The 15,268-nt window shown below is 31.9% G+C and overlaps 1 protein-coding gene across 1 annotated transcript; it reads right to left on the reverse strand.

The window, feature by feature from the left end:
- Positions 1-765: 765 nt before the first annotated feature.
- LOC117104869 (ras-related protein R-Ras2-like) lies at positions 766-15,268 on the reverse strand. The gene is made up of 7 exons (XM_033245744.1): positions 14,593-15,268; positions 10,817-10,904; positions 6,507-6,609; positions 5,935-6,043; positions 5,402-5,520; positions 5,169-5,264; positions 766-4,888 (listed from the first exon to the last, which is right to left on the reverse strand). The coding sequence occupies exons 1-6, from the start codon at positions 14,698-14,700 to the stop codon at positions 5,189-5,191; spliced, it is 603 nt and encodes a 200-aa protein (XP_033101635.1). The 5' UTR covers positions 14,701-15,268; the 3' UTR covers positions 766-4,888; positions 5,169-5,188.

Genomic DNA, 15,268 nt, shown 5'->3' on the forward strand with positions numbered 1-15,268 from the left:
ATGTGATGGGATTTAATTTAGTTCATTATACCAATGTCTCAATGTGCTTAAAAAAGATAGGAAAACATTTGGTGATGTACGGGTCGACCCTCTAGAACATGCTTCCATTGGAAATACAAGACTCGCCGAACAATGACTATTTTAAAAAGGCCTAAACGCTTTGAGGTTTTTTTTTGCATTAGGAGCTTCATAAAATTATTATTATTAGTCAAGCCTACATTGGTTTTCTGTTTAACGACATTTTCGTCTTCTCACCACTCATCACCCAAATACAGCACCAATCTTCAATCACATCTTGTATTAATTCGAAGTCATAGAGAGTATACCCAATATTAAAGGGTACCTTGGCCGGGTGTTGTTGATAGTTAAGAGTACACATTGTATGACATATTGGATGAGTGTCAATTACAGTATCTACTGTATTCCAAGATGGTGTGAGCAGAGAGCGAGAAAAAAAAAACTCAACCTCAGGAATATTTTACATATTTTTATTCATTTTGTGAAATCAATTTCAGCTTTGTTTTTACTGTATAGTGAAAGTCTACATAATTAATTAAACCAATTGATTTTATATAAACCAATATCTTATTTAAACAACACAATTGTTAGATTTTTCTTTGCAATTGAGAATTAGTAAAATGCCTCACATTTCTACCTATTCAACCCAACACAAGTGTCAAGCTGGATGGAAGCCCATAGAAACCAAATTAGAAACTTATAAACCAAGAAAATTGTGCAAATGGAAGGATACACTAGGCAATTATATTACTGGACTTGACACAGTGTCAGTGCAATTTACTTGTATACAAACCACAGTTCATTAGGTTATAAACCTATGAATATATTACAACCTTGTATGTTTTATCAAACAGTATAGAACTATAAAAGAGGTTTGACTCTTGGAGTTTTGTTGGAACGCTTGCATGTTTCGAACTCTATTCGAATATGGTGCTCCTAACACATGGTAGTACAAGTTCCATTGCGTGCATACAAAAAAAGAGACAGTCGGACCTCTTGCAGTTTTTATACTCTTGTGACTTTATCTAGACAGAATTTTCCACAGCTGTATAACACCTAAAATCGATCTAAAATCAACCTATGAATATCAACGAACATCTAGTTCAGATTAATAAATTCACTTTATTTTTATGGCAGGAAAAGCAACCATATTCCTGTCCAATTGTACTGTAACTTGAAAAATTAAATATATATAATGGCACTGCATATGTTTAGGGACATTTGGGAACCACAGAGACACGATTTTCACTTACTGTATTGCTTTACAAAATTTCCTGCCCATTATTAGTGACTATACACAAATCTATAGCAGGTTCAAAATATATGTCATGTTTAATATACAGATCAAATCTTTAAGAAAAGAAATGGTCTTTTTAAAATATAGATATACTTGGAGAAATGTGTTAATTTATTTGAAAATAAACTACAATAAACTTTATTTTTATGAAGATAGATTTTACAGACATTTTAATATTACAGCAAGTTATATTAGAAAACATTCTTATCAATGCTTATGAGGCAGTTGTTACTAAGGCCTTTAAACAAGAAACAAATAGTTACTCAAGTATAAACATATATCTCCAAAGAATTTCAAAATTGGTTATCTATATAAACATATATCTAAACAAAATTGATTTGGTAATATTTGATTAATCTACATTATTATTAACTGAAGCACCAGTTTCAATACCATAATTTGTTAAGTGAAGAAACATTAAAAAAAAAAAAAAAACAAGAATGGTGTCTAGGACATACAAACAATAAAAAGTGTCTTTTAGCAACAAGATGGGATGATAATTTTGGTCAATCAATTAAAGATGTAGACATAAACACATTTAGATTTAAAACTGAAGTGAGATGGATTTTTTTTTATGTGTGTGCAATAAATATATATTTTATATATTATTGTGTTACTGAATCAACAACTGAGTAGGTATAATGCGCATTATATATCATCATCTTTAATTACTAATGATGAGTGAGAAATAGTGTGAATTCGCCAAAAGAAATTACAAAAAATTTACTATAAAAATCAACATTACCAGATGAATTAAAGGGACTGTAAAACAGGGTTAATTAGTTTACATCCTTTACTACAAAGATTCTTTACTTTCTTTTGCCAGTAAATTTAATTGTCTATGCAAAAGAATATTGGAAAGGTATTATTTATGCATCTGTTAATTGATAAAGAAATCTAATTTGCATATTACTTAAAAATAGGAAGTAAGCAACCCAAATATTAATCCACCACCCCCCCTCCCCCCACACCTGGTGAATCTGCAATGGTAATTATCATTACAAAATGTGTTAAATATTATGCATATAAATTGAGGTGCATAGTGGGAGGACATTATAGAGAGTAGATAAATATTAAAAAACATAGGCAATATAACAACCCATATATCTATTGTTAGACATAAATCCACTATATTTGTATTGGATATAACACAAAAACATATAAGAAACCTTTGCATATAAACTGAGGTGCATAATGGGAGGACATTATAGAAAGTATATAACTATTTAAAAAACATAGGCAATATAACAACCCATATATCAATTTACTATTGTTAGACATAAATCCAATATATTTGTATTGGATATAAACACAAAAACATTTAAGAAACCTTTCACCCTTGTTATTAAATTCAAAATACTTATTTCATATCAAATATATACTTTTTATCGTGGCAGCAACTACCCCTTACTACTGTCTCCAAATTCTAGGGTTGAACCCCAGCCCAAAACTAACTCTAGGCACTGCCTAGCTCTAGTAAAAGTCATAAGGCTCTGCTCAGCCCTAGTACAACCCCTAAGGCACTGCCTGGCTCTAGGGCAATATCTAGGGTGTACACATCCTAAACCTAGTATAGTACAATGTCTTCCACCTAGGCAGGGGCGGATCCAGGATTTGAAATCGAACACTTAGGCAATATATTATTATATTCCAACAATATTGAGTAGTTGGATACGTAGTCTTTCTTCCATGGATCGATGAACCAATAGGCTTGAAGAACGCACTACATAAATTATTACGACGTTGAACCAAAAACAGTGTTTTAATTTTATTTAATTGAAGGCTAGTTGGGCTAAGCCTAATTTGTCCGATCTGAAAACCTATGTCTAGGTAGGTAAGCAAGCATTTTGTAAGCCAGGACTTAGTAGTATTTTGTTTCTTCACAGAAGGGAGTTCGTCCGAACACCCTGAACTCCTGTGGATCCGCCACTGCTAGGGCACCTCATCAATCCAGTACACCTCATAATGTCCTTATTGCTCAATAAAGAATATATAAATTTATTGCTTCTTCATGCACAAAATATGAGATGAAACTTAAAATATTAATAAATAAGGCCAAAGAAGTCCAGAAGTTATAGCTATGAATAACAAATCAATTCTTTGGTGAAACTGTGCAACTTTATACAAGTGATATGCACACATTTGCATAGAAAGCTTTGGATAGATTAAACCGAAGAACCTATTGCAAAAAAATAATATTCATCATTACTAGTTACATAATTATCTTCATCTCATTTTGTTGAATAATAATTGCAGCCACATCATTATGTTTATCATTTATATCTTGTAAATGGTGATACTAATAATAATGATGTTAAATATGATTATAAATAACAATTATAATAATAATGAACATAATGATTATTGTGATAAACGATGAAGATGATGACTGATAAAGTGTATGTTAAAAAGAAATATCTCTAAAAATCAATTATAATTATACAATATTATTATAACGTGCGATTACATTTAGTAGAAACAATAGTTGATAATGAAAAATAATACAGCTTTTAATATTAATTGTTTATAGTGCTTTAGTTTTAAAAATAAATATATTGAAAATTAAAAGGGCTAATTTTTGCAAACAGAAAATCATATTTTGTTAAATCTATTAAGATCAATAGAAATATTCAACTATCAACAACCAGATTGCATTCTCTATAAATAACATACAATCGGTCAATCATTTATATTATAAATTAAAATTACACAAATATGGTGCGAAATGTTTGAATTATTGCAAAAGCAAAATATACTATAATTAACCTAAGTATACACTATACAATTCTTAATGTATTGACATGTACAATATGAGTTGTGACTGTAAAAATAATTTCTTATAACGCCTATGATAACCATTCTACTGGCATCAGTCGTCAAGCTTAAATTCTTTACATTAAAGAAAGACTTTTAATAATCCATCTTGTAATTTCAACTGCACAAGTCTGTGTCAAAGGTAAAGGCATATAAACAAATAACCTAGCCAATCATAGAGCATGTAAGGAATAAATGTGCTAGTATGAATTCTGTCCACAAAGATATGCATTGTTTGTTTTAGTGCATGTTTATTATGGTCATTTATCACATACTTTCTTTTTAAAATTATTAGTAAACTTGTATTTAGTTCATTTTGTGTTTCTTTGTTAAAGTGGATTTGACTATACGGGTTATAAAGATTCTTTTCTCATTTAACTGTCCTTAACCATTTTTATCATGTAAATTGTGGTTAAATAAATAAATGAAATGAAATAAAATTGACCTTTGACACACAAATATGTATTTGAAACTATGTGAGGAATTACCAAACTTCTATTTCAATATTAATAGAAAAATCCTATGCCCAACTTTAGGAAAATATTACAAATGGAAAAAAAATATGAAAGACAATAAAACAGCTGATAGTGAAGTAAAAAGCAAAAGTTACCAGACACCAAGATTGGACAGAGTTTTGACAGGAATACATACACATAGTAATTTTACAGTGGCAAGCAGTGTATCTACAAGCAAGAGGTGCACTTGGCGGAACATCAAACAATTTGCTTCAGTATCCGTAGCAACATGCTGGCCTTGAATCTGGAAAACACAAAAAACAACAGAGTTATTTTCTCTTACAAGCATTTGGTATTGCAAAAAATCCAAATTTCCTGATCCTCAACTTCACTTAGAGTGCTATTTTAACCTGTTTTTCCAATGTGTAAACATTACTATCGAGTTTCTTTAGGTTAAAGCCCACACTCTTGTGTATAATATTAGTCTGAGTTAAACAGGGGTGGGGAGACTCTTTACCTAGGGACAGTTACTTAGGATCCTGGCTAGAACTTACAAGATATGCCATGAAGAATTGCATACTTACTTAAGAAGACAAACCAGCTCTCACAAAATTACACAATGGAATGGTCTCTTATGCGGTTTTACTGGTTGTGACGGGTTTTCATCTCGTTTAAACTTCCTGAAATGTTTCAGAAAAAAAAAAGATTTAAGTACATGATTTTATTAAGAAGATTATTGGGGAAAAAAAAAGATTTTAAGTGCATGATTTTATTAAGAAGATTATTGATAGCATGGAATGTATATTTCTTTTTTTACCTTATAATTCTCACTAGTTCATGAAAAGATTCGTCTACATTCTGTCTTGTCTTGGCACTGCATTCAATAAACTGTATATTCAAATCTCTAGCTAGTTTCTCTATATCTGTCTCTGTTACCTTAAATGAGGCAAAAATTTGGTTTTGAAAGTAAATACTTCCATTAAATTCATTTGCTTTCAAAAGATTAACCGTTTACCATTTTTTAAATTGCTTCAAGCAATATTTTTGGAGTTGCAATAAACAGCTTGGTGGTATAAGATGCCTGCCTTACAATCACAGGGAGCTAGGTTCAATTCCTGTCAATGTAACGTGATTTTTCTCTCATGACCATAAACAATTCCACTCCCTAAGCCTCAAAATGAGACTAGGTGCCCAATCATGCTTAATCACCTTAACTGCAGGCAGCTCAAAACGACCATTCTGTTCGCTGTTAGTATTTTAAGTCGGCTCAGAACCGAATTAGGCATAAGCATCATTAGGCAAGTTATTTTTCCAATGGGAAGACTTATTGATGTAAATAAGGAAACAAACCTGTCTTTGTGCTTTGAGATCTGCCTTATTCCCAACAAGAATCATGGGGAACTCTTCTCGGTCCTTCACTCGGAGAATTTGACGATGGAATTTGAAAATTTCATCAAAGCTAAAAGTAGAAATCCAGAAAAAAAGGATTGGATAAAAAAACACAATAGAGGATTTGATTGTAGGACTAATAACGATTTTTAAGTTTAAAGTTATAACTACCCAATTAGAGCCAAATAAATAGTAAAATCAATAATTTATTTAATTACCTTGTATGATTTAAGTAAGTTACAAGCATTCAACTGCAGATCAAAACAAACTACAAATTCTTCACCAATTAACTGGCATCAATAACATACAATATATGTTTTCTCTTTAGTTGAAGTTTTGTAATGAAATGATGTAAACTTGCTAAACCATTTTTGCATAGTCACTTATAAATCAGGTAATAATACATTATAAAAAAAATTATAATAAATAAGTAAATCAGCAAACATTATTTCAATCTAATTTGACGTATTCACGAAGTAGACTATGTTTATTATTAAGTTAAACATGAGTAGTCATACAGTAATTGTACTAACCTATTTTTATTACATAAGGAAAAAACCAACAGAAATCCGTCTCCTGTTCTCATATATTGTTCTCGCATTGCACTAAATTCATCTTGGCCTGCAGTATCCAAGACTACAAAAAAACAAACATCACATAATTATTGAATAATACAGATTACTATATACTGAATAACACAAATTAATATTTTCAAGGCATGTTTGAATGATATTACAAATTATTTCAGATTTTGGTTATAAACATAACAAACTTAACACATATCTTGGTTCCACTAGCAATACATAGGTCTCTGTGGATTACAGTAGTGGCTGATCCAGGAATTTTAAATACAACGGCCCGGGGAGGGACAGATGGAGGGTCTATAACCTCAGTCCCAACTATGGTTGGGGATGAGGAAAAAACATTTACGATTATGTCACCTCTAGATGACCGGAAATGGCATTCTCAGGCTTAAAATTTGAATGATTTTTTTTTCCCTCCAATTTTTACAATTTTGAAAAATTTAGGGGGGAGGGGCTGGGGGGACTGAACCGGCTAGCCGCTCACACCTTTAATCCCACACCTTTAAATCCCGTCGGAAACACATTTTTCTTAGAATGTAGGCCAACGACTCTCTGATATGTTAGTTCAACTTTTAAAGTCAGGTCAGATAATGACAAATTTTAAGTTAAATTAGGTCAAAGGAGAAATCTATAATCCTTCTGGGAAACAGAGACATCACAATACACGTACACAAAAAAAAATAAAACACAATAAAAACAACTGAGTTCCTTCTATAAAAAAAATTACCAGATCTCAAAAGCAGCACTTGTTTATCAATAATTGTTTTTGAAAAAATTAAAAACATGGAAACAATCTAACATTGGAATAAGGATGTATGATGTTGAAGTACTTCCAGGTCAGATTTATCTACTTCCTGTTGATTCAAGATTGAAAATAGATACTGCAATCTAAAACATCACACCATACTGCAACTACAATGAATTTCCCTGAAAGCTTTAAAACCCGAAATGTAATATGAAAATATAATCAAAATTTGGTACTTAAGGCCTGCACAACAAATATATTAAAATACAGTACAGTATGAGTACCGAATTCCAGGAAATAAAATCTGATTGATGTCAGAGCTACATGTCTCAATGGTACACCATATGACTACAGCTGTTAAAACAAACACCAAATCACTTTGACATACTTAATTTTATACCTCCTTGATCTGACACAACAAACTTTTTGGTAGCCCACTGACTTCTTAAGCCCATACATAGTCACAATGTGCCTATATATGGTCATGATGTGATGTCATCATGACCATATTTAGACATGTCACATGTTTTGACCAAATAAAATTTGATAGTCTGGACAAAATTAAAACTGTCATATGAGCACAATGTAAAATACTTAACATTTTCTAAATTATAAATTTTTTTATTCATAAAAACACATTTTATAAGAATATTGAGGCTGAAATTGCTTAAAAAATAAGAACAAAATACAAACAAATTGAGGTTGAGAAAAGCTAACAAATCTTATTTGTACCTTATGTGCAGTAGGTGCGACTATGTAATACCCTCTATAATAATATATCGTAATAATTTTCTATATTTGAAAAGTGTGTAAAATAAAAACAAAATAAGAACCTGAAATCAGAAAAAGAATAAGAACACTCAGCCTCACAAAAATTTTACTGGTTCTTACTACAAAAAGTGTATTTTTTCGATTCTCATTTCGTAGAACTTGTTTGTTATTGAAATTTTGTATACATTAAAAGTTTGACATAAATGCTGAATATTCTAATTTTACTGTATCTATAACTGTTTCAAATTAAAAGGTGAAACATTATGTAATAATCTGTAATGATTCATATGAATTACTCTCAACTAACAGCGAACAACATAGTGCTTGACACTTGGATAGGGAATCTCACGCACTTAACTGCAATATCTGGCAATGAGTTTCCTATTTGTATTGATCTCTAGATAGAACCGTTTCAATAATAAAAACAATATCTACTCCTCACACATACACAACAATATCCCTCATTCCCATAATGTAAAATATGAATAATTGTAGCATCAAATATATACAGTAGTTTCATACTGTTTGTTAACAAGTACTGTAAGCATCTATTAGTATTATATAGTTGTTATTTAAAAGTAACAAAGCTTCATTAATCGTTTTTCAGTTTTCTTTCATCTTGCTAATTTTAAATCTTATGCTTGTGTCAACAATTTTATTTTCAATTATCTTAACCCCCTTACCCTCAGCGGCTTTTGGCCTTGTTTGGGGTGACTGAACATTTTTATTAATATTATTTGAAATTCAAACTACAGATGACCGCTATTAGTAGGTACTTGAAAAATTACAATACAGGCTCTCAGCAGTATTTTACAGATTAAATTCATACTGATTGTGGTTATGGATTCTTAATGTAAGTATGTTAATATTAGTATTATTATTAAATTTATATTTTTAGAATGTTCAAAGGAACATATGGTTATGAATTTATTTAAATTTTCATTCACATCAAACAGTTGGCACATGACGATCGCCAATAACAGGATTTGAAGCGCTATAAACTTAGTCTCTTCATGAGGCTTTGGGAGTGGAGTTGTGAGAAAAAAATGCTGGTGTCTCTGAAGATGTAATCTTAAAACTCTGGGATTAAAACTAAGCATATAAAGTTACAATGCTACTCAACATATTGTACTATTCATTATTGTTGCTTAGTTTTGGTATCTGAAATTATATATGACATATTTTTCTATTGTAGTTAAGATATATAAACAAATACATTAATTAATAATTTAAATTTCTTTTTTTGTATAATATCCTATGTTTTTCTATTTTTAATATTACTGTATGTTTTAGTTTAATTAAATAAATATTCCAATAATTATTTAAAAAATTATACTTTACTGTTCATCGATTCCTTTTCACTGCTTTTTATGTCTTGTTTTCTTTTACTTTTTGTGCAGTGATGAATTAAATAATATTGTGTAATGGTGTATAATTATTAAGAAGGATAAAGTGGACAAAAGTATGAATTACTATAAATGTTATATAAAATAACTTTGCTTGTAGATGCTGATACTAAAACATCTGGAAATAGAGCAGTCAATAGAAGCATCTGGCTAGAGGATTATATTTAAGAACTCAACAACATCAACATATCCATTTTCATTATTACAGGACATAAAGCTGGCCTAGATGTGTTAACAATACTGTACAAGCAATAATTATGAGGGTATTAAAGAACATCAAAACATGTTTTTCCCCAAACAAAATCAGAATTCAGCGCCTTACAGTATGTTGGCTGGATTACCCTTACCAAACCTAGGTTGACCTGTGACCTACCCAGCCTCCTTGTTTGAATTTAACTCCTAATAAGGATAAGTAAATGAAACATAGGTCTCCCTCTGATTAAAGACCACCTCTAATTAAAGACCACCTCCAATTTATCCTTTTATTAAACTCTAATTAGAGACCAAATCTGTTAAAGACTATGGAAACCTCGGTCTCAAAAGTGGTATTTAATTGGAGGGAGACCTGTATATTGTATATGGAAAGGAAGAGGGAGGGGAGGAGGGGGAAGGCAACCTCCTGCATCTGTGTACAGGCCACCCACACAAGATACAGCAGCTTTGGCAGCCTAACCTTATTCAACATACAATTCCATATTTTTCTATGGAACATTTTGGGATCTGTGAAAGAATGAGTGACTGATAATACCAGCAAAGTTAATTCAGGACCCGATTCAAACTGTGGTTATAAATGCTCACATAGTCTCAGTTTCACGGAAATGCAGTTTGTAATAAATGTGAAAGAAATGAAAGCATAGGTTGTGGTTGTTGCTATGGAAACAACTTAATTTGTTTAAAATTACACAGAAAAATATAAATAGCATCCGAATTACTGGAACTGCTGAAAAAAACTATTTTTTTTCAATGCAATGTGGAAGTGTTTCTAGCAATTTCAGAAAATGAAATTTTAACAACCTTTGTAATGATTTTTTTTAAAAACCAGTTATGATATACATAATATACATTTTTTGTAACAATTAAAATCAATTATACTTTTATATTTTATGCCTAGAGTACAATTCCAATAAAACTGCATATAAATTTCTTCACGTTAAATTAGCAATTTTTAAAACCATGAATCTTTAAGAAAACAAATGTATTCTAAATACCAATCTTTACTTGGGGTTGGTTTGACATTTTTTATTAATAATTCAGTACTTACATTATATACATAATTTCAGCTTCATATGGTCCAACACTGCATTAAATAGATTAGCAAATGAACAAAATCAACTTACTATCTAACTTTGAAACTGTGTTATCAATTCTGCATTGCTTTGTATACGAATCTTCTATGGTGGGGTCATAGTCAGACACAAAATATGACTGAAAAATTTAAAAAAATTACATCATTACATTAATTGGAGATTTCACCATTTCTGGTTCATACATGAGTTTTGGTAAAATAGAAGTTTAACCTTAAACTAACAGCTTTATTCAATAGTACTGTAGCATAAAAAACTCAACTAAAAGTTCCGCCCCTTTGGAACATATGTCTTTGATTGCCACTCGCAGCATCTGGATCTATTCTCTCTCTCAAGGGAACACCCCTCGAAAAATAATAGAACAGTCAACTCCTGGTGAGTGAGGTTTATCCAGGCATGGAGGTGATCGAGGTAAGTATTCAAGTAGACTCTGGATCCGCCACTGCTGAACTGTGGTCAAATGAAATTTATTGGTCGAATGCATAAAAATTATACATTACATTACAGTGATTTGTTTTTTTCTTTTTCATTATTATTATCCTTGGTTATCATTCTTCTCTTTTAACTTTTGCTGCATGCAGATTTTTGTTAATGGCAACACATCTTGCATAAATTAAAATTCTTAAATTTTGTAATTATTCCAATTTTAAACAACATTTTAAAATTTTGTAGGCTCTTTTTTTAATGATTCACTTCAAGTTAGTTTTTTTTTTTTGGGGGGGGGGGTATTTGAACGTTTGCGTGGTTTGCAGAATGAAATTCTGTAAATCCATTTTTTAACGTTTATCTGTAACTTTCTTTATATTTTATCAATCTTTTTATAGCCTATTTTAATTTATTTATGTATTGTTTTTGCCTAGAGTGTGCTGTTTTGTAATTTATTGTATGTTTATTTGGCCAGGAGGGTTTAGAGGATACCCCCATTTTGTGTTGGGCTATCAGCCAATGGTGTCCTCTTAGCACCCCTCTGGCCATTTCCTGATTTTTTGCACCGAATATGTAATAAATTACAGGTACTAAAGTAGCAGTTCAGCATTTATCTTTCTATGCCTGTCAAAAAAGTAAACATCCTTAAATTCGCTTTTGACAATCCTTGCCATTTGTTTTTGTTCCTACGTTTACGAAGGTACATACTGCAAAGGACCTCAGGATCCATAACCACAGGGCAACAGAGACTACACGGACTAGAACACAGTGGTATAGTAACCCCCTACTCGTCTCGAAAGATATACTGGCTTCTTTAAATTACACATGAGGCAAATGTGTACACTGGGCCTACAGTTCATTATAGCCCTTATCCGAGAAAACTTGTTCCACCACCAGAACCATATTATGACTGTAGGTTGCGGTGCCCCTGCCATTTGACACACCTATTTCCATTTTTTTTGTTTCACCTTAGCACACTAAAATTGAATAAATCAAATAAAATCATATTCTTCATTGTAAATGTCTGTGCGGAAGTGCATGTATGTTTACATACATAAATGCACCGGATGAACACACAATCAACATTAAGTGAACATTTGCATCTGCCATTAAGAAGTAAATGTAAATGTACGACTCACTCAGAGAGCGTTAATGACCATTGCTGACCTTGTTTTCAGGGATTAAACAATAGCTAGAAACAATGAGTCATTTCATAATGTACTGGTGGTAAAAGCAGAATCAACTGAGGCAAGTTTGTACCACCTCATTCGCTATGCTCAGTGCTTAATTAAAATATCTTTAAGAGAGATAGTTTCTACTTTTTGTAAAATGTAATAAAAACACTTTCACAAGCTCATTTCCTTTACACAAAAACAACTACTGTAACTAATTATACTTGGAAAGCCAATCACTTTCGCATACCATCTCCTCAGAATAAACAGCAAATTCTAATTTTATTATCAACCCGAAATTTAGAACTTTCATTCTACTAACTTCGATTGCCCATAACTTCGCCATAAGCTATCATATCAAAGTGATTTTTTTTTTCATTTTTTAAGATAACAATGTCTAGTTTCATAACTCAATTTTGAAAACTTCAACTTATCCCTCCTTTGGCTTGGCTCGGCCACATATTATATAACGCACATGTTATACAAGTAGCCTTTTGTCCAAATGGTCTTATAATCACACGTAATCCAGACCATTTATAAAGCAGGCATCCGAAATACTGTGTTCAGAGTGTAAACGGGCACTAGGATTGATTACAGTACTGCTGTATCACAAAATACCTTTGAAGAAGTTAAATTAAAAACAAACGTTGACACAATGCTGGGAAACAGATGTGATGTCAGCATTCTATGAGTTGTTGCATAACAATGGAGCTATAGTGTAGCCTTAACCTACCATTATAAAAGTAGTACAGTATATTGCCCGAAGATGCTAAATAGATTGCCTACAGCCTGTAGTCATTCTAGTTAATACACTAATATTTAATAATGTCTAGGGGTACAGTATGGTAGAGATATTTTGGCAGAGCTCCTGAATCACTTTCATCCTTTTTTTTTATCAGGACTCCAGCCGCCCATAAAATGCCCTACCGTAAATGCAGTATGATACAGTAAACAAGCTTGTGCTTTGGCTAACCTACATTATGAACAAAATAAAGTTTATTGAAAATTTTCACTTTCTGAATTTGTAATATAATTTATTATGAATGTCCCTATAAACTAAAAATATAATAATTATTAACATTTTTACTTTCTGAATGTATATTTAATGTATGGCTTAAGGTCATCCAATATTTTCAACAAAAGTAAAGATCATAATGCACATTATAAAACCTCTTTCACTTTAGAAAATGCACTTTTTAAACCAAAGGAGATTTTTCAGTAAACTGCGAGTTAGTGCACACACGCTTGAAATTGCAGAAGGGGAAAAAGATTCACTACCCCAAAAACCCAAAGCTAAGACTTTGTACCCTATGAAAAAATTTTGAAATTTAAGATAAATTCCATTTTATAATTTGCTGCCACATTTACCATGATGTTAGAAACAAGCTCTTCACTAAACTTAAATTTATTCTTTCAACACATGTCATGGGTTCTGATGAGTATGATATCATCAAACCTGTCGTTGAATTTGTAGATTCTGCATTTGAAATGCGACTGCTCTTGAGGCTTTGACCTGAAGATGGGGATCGAATATGTTGTGTTCATCGCATTGACGTCTCAGGCTTTCCTTTTATGAACTTTTTACATTTATTTTCTCTTTTTCTCTTCTTTTCATTTTCATTGTTGTCTGTATTTTGATACCTTTTTGTTGGAGGTGATAGTCAAAGTGAATTGTAATTATAATTGATAATGAATGTCTCTTGTACTAAATAATAATAATAACAACAACAACAATAATATAATAATAACAGCATGTAAACTACTGACTCCGTTGTTTTTGCATGATAGTGAAAATGTTGTGACAACAGCGAAAACTCGGACTCAGAAAAACGAAGACTCTGAAAGGTAACATTTTCACTAATAATAATAATAATAACAATAATAATAATGAAATATTATAACAATAATAAAATACAAAATGGGCAGGCCTTGCTAGACCTGGTAATATGCCCATGTTTTACATCTAAAAGGCTTAACTACATGTAGCTAGACCTTCTTTTAGAGGAGGTTAGGTAGGGGGCCTACGCTTAGCCTAGGCTCTCCTAGCTAGTTAGGTCTATAGTTTAGTAGTAGTAGGCCTAGGCCCCTAGCCCCATTTTCTGTCTTTGCATTGCATAATTTAGTTGTACATTGCTTAGTAGATCCTACACACACACCTAAATTGAAACTAGCAAGTCTATAGTAGACCATATAATTAGATATTCAATTTACCTGAATAAACTGTATGGTTAGGGCGCTTTTGCCAACACCTCCTCCGCCTACCACCACCACTTTGTGCATCTGCTCACTCCCACCTCCATTAGCCGTCCCTCCGGACATTTTTGGATGCTAGGCCTAGGCTAGTCCATCAAAACCATGAAAACAGATTACAATGTTTTAATTCTTTGAGTGGTCCGTTTACTGAGGGACAGACTCCTTTAAAGTATTTTACTACTCCAACGATTATTAATATAAACTTGTAGTTTCACCAGGAAGAAGAAAGTTGGGACTGTGATGCTTATTGCTACAGCGCAGACGACTGGATCTGCGTATTGAGAAACCGGAAGTTACAAGGAAATTACACGCGTATTGGAATTACATCATGGATTATACATAAGGTGGTACAAATTTGTAAACAATACCCTTAACTTCGCAGAACTCGATGGCAAGTGGTAATAAATTAACTAAACAATAATATGAATGATGTTTATTGATAATAAATATGTGAACCCCGATAATCGAATAACATCGTCGTTCGATCTCCTCTCTGAGTCTGAGATAACGCATTCGGATGTCGTATGCATCCGGAATTAATATTCCATAATCCTTCGGTTTTGTTTTTTACTGTGTCGATTGTTGAATAGCATGTCTTTAACTCTCCACTCTGACAGCCACGATCCATGAGGCC

Source organism: Anneissia japonica, unplaced genomic scaffold (assembly GCF_011630105.1).
Source record: "Anneissia japonica isolate Jap-2015-1 unplaced genomic scaffold, ASM1163010v1 scaffold287834_len5846547_cov211, whole genome shotgun sequence".
In the NCBI taxonomy this organism is placed as follows: Eukaryota; Metazoa; Echinodermata; class Crinoidea; order Comatulida; family Comatulidae; genus Anneissia; species Anneissia japonica.

What these genes read in the sequence shown, in the direction of transcription:
- LOC117104869 (XM_033245744.1), bottom strand. Translation starts at nt 14,700, where the DNA reads ATGTCCGGAGGGACGGCTAATGGAGGTGGGAGTGAGCAGATGCACAAA. An exon ending in TAACCATACAGTTTATTCAG is followed by an intron (nt 10,905 to 14,592) that starts GTAAATTGAATA and finishes TAAATTTTTCAG; the next exon opens with TCATATTTTGTGTCTGACTA. An exon ending in GAACTAGTGAGAATTATAAG is followed by an intron (nt 5,265 to 5,401) that starts GTAAAAAAAGAA and finishes GAAACATTTCAG; the next exon opens with GAAGTTTAAACGAGATGAAA.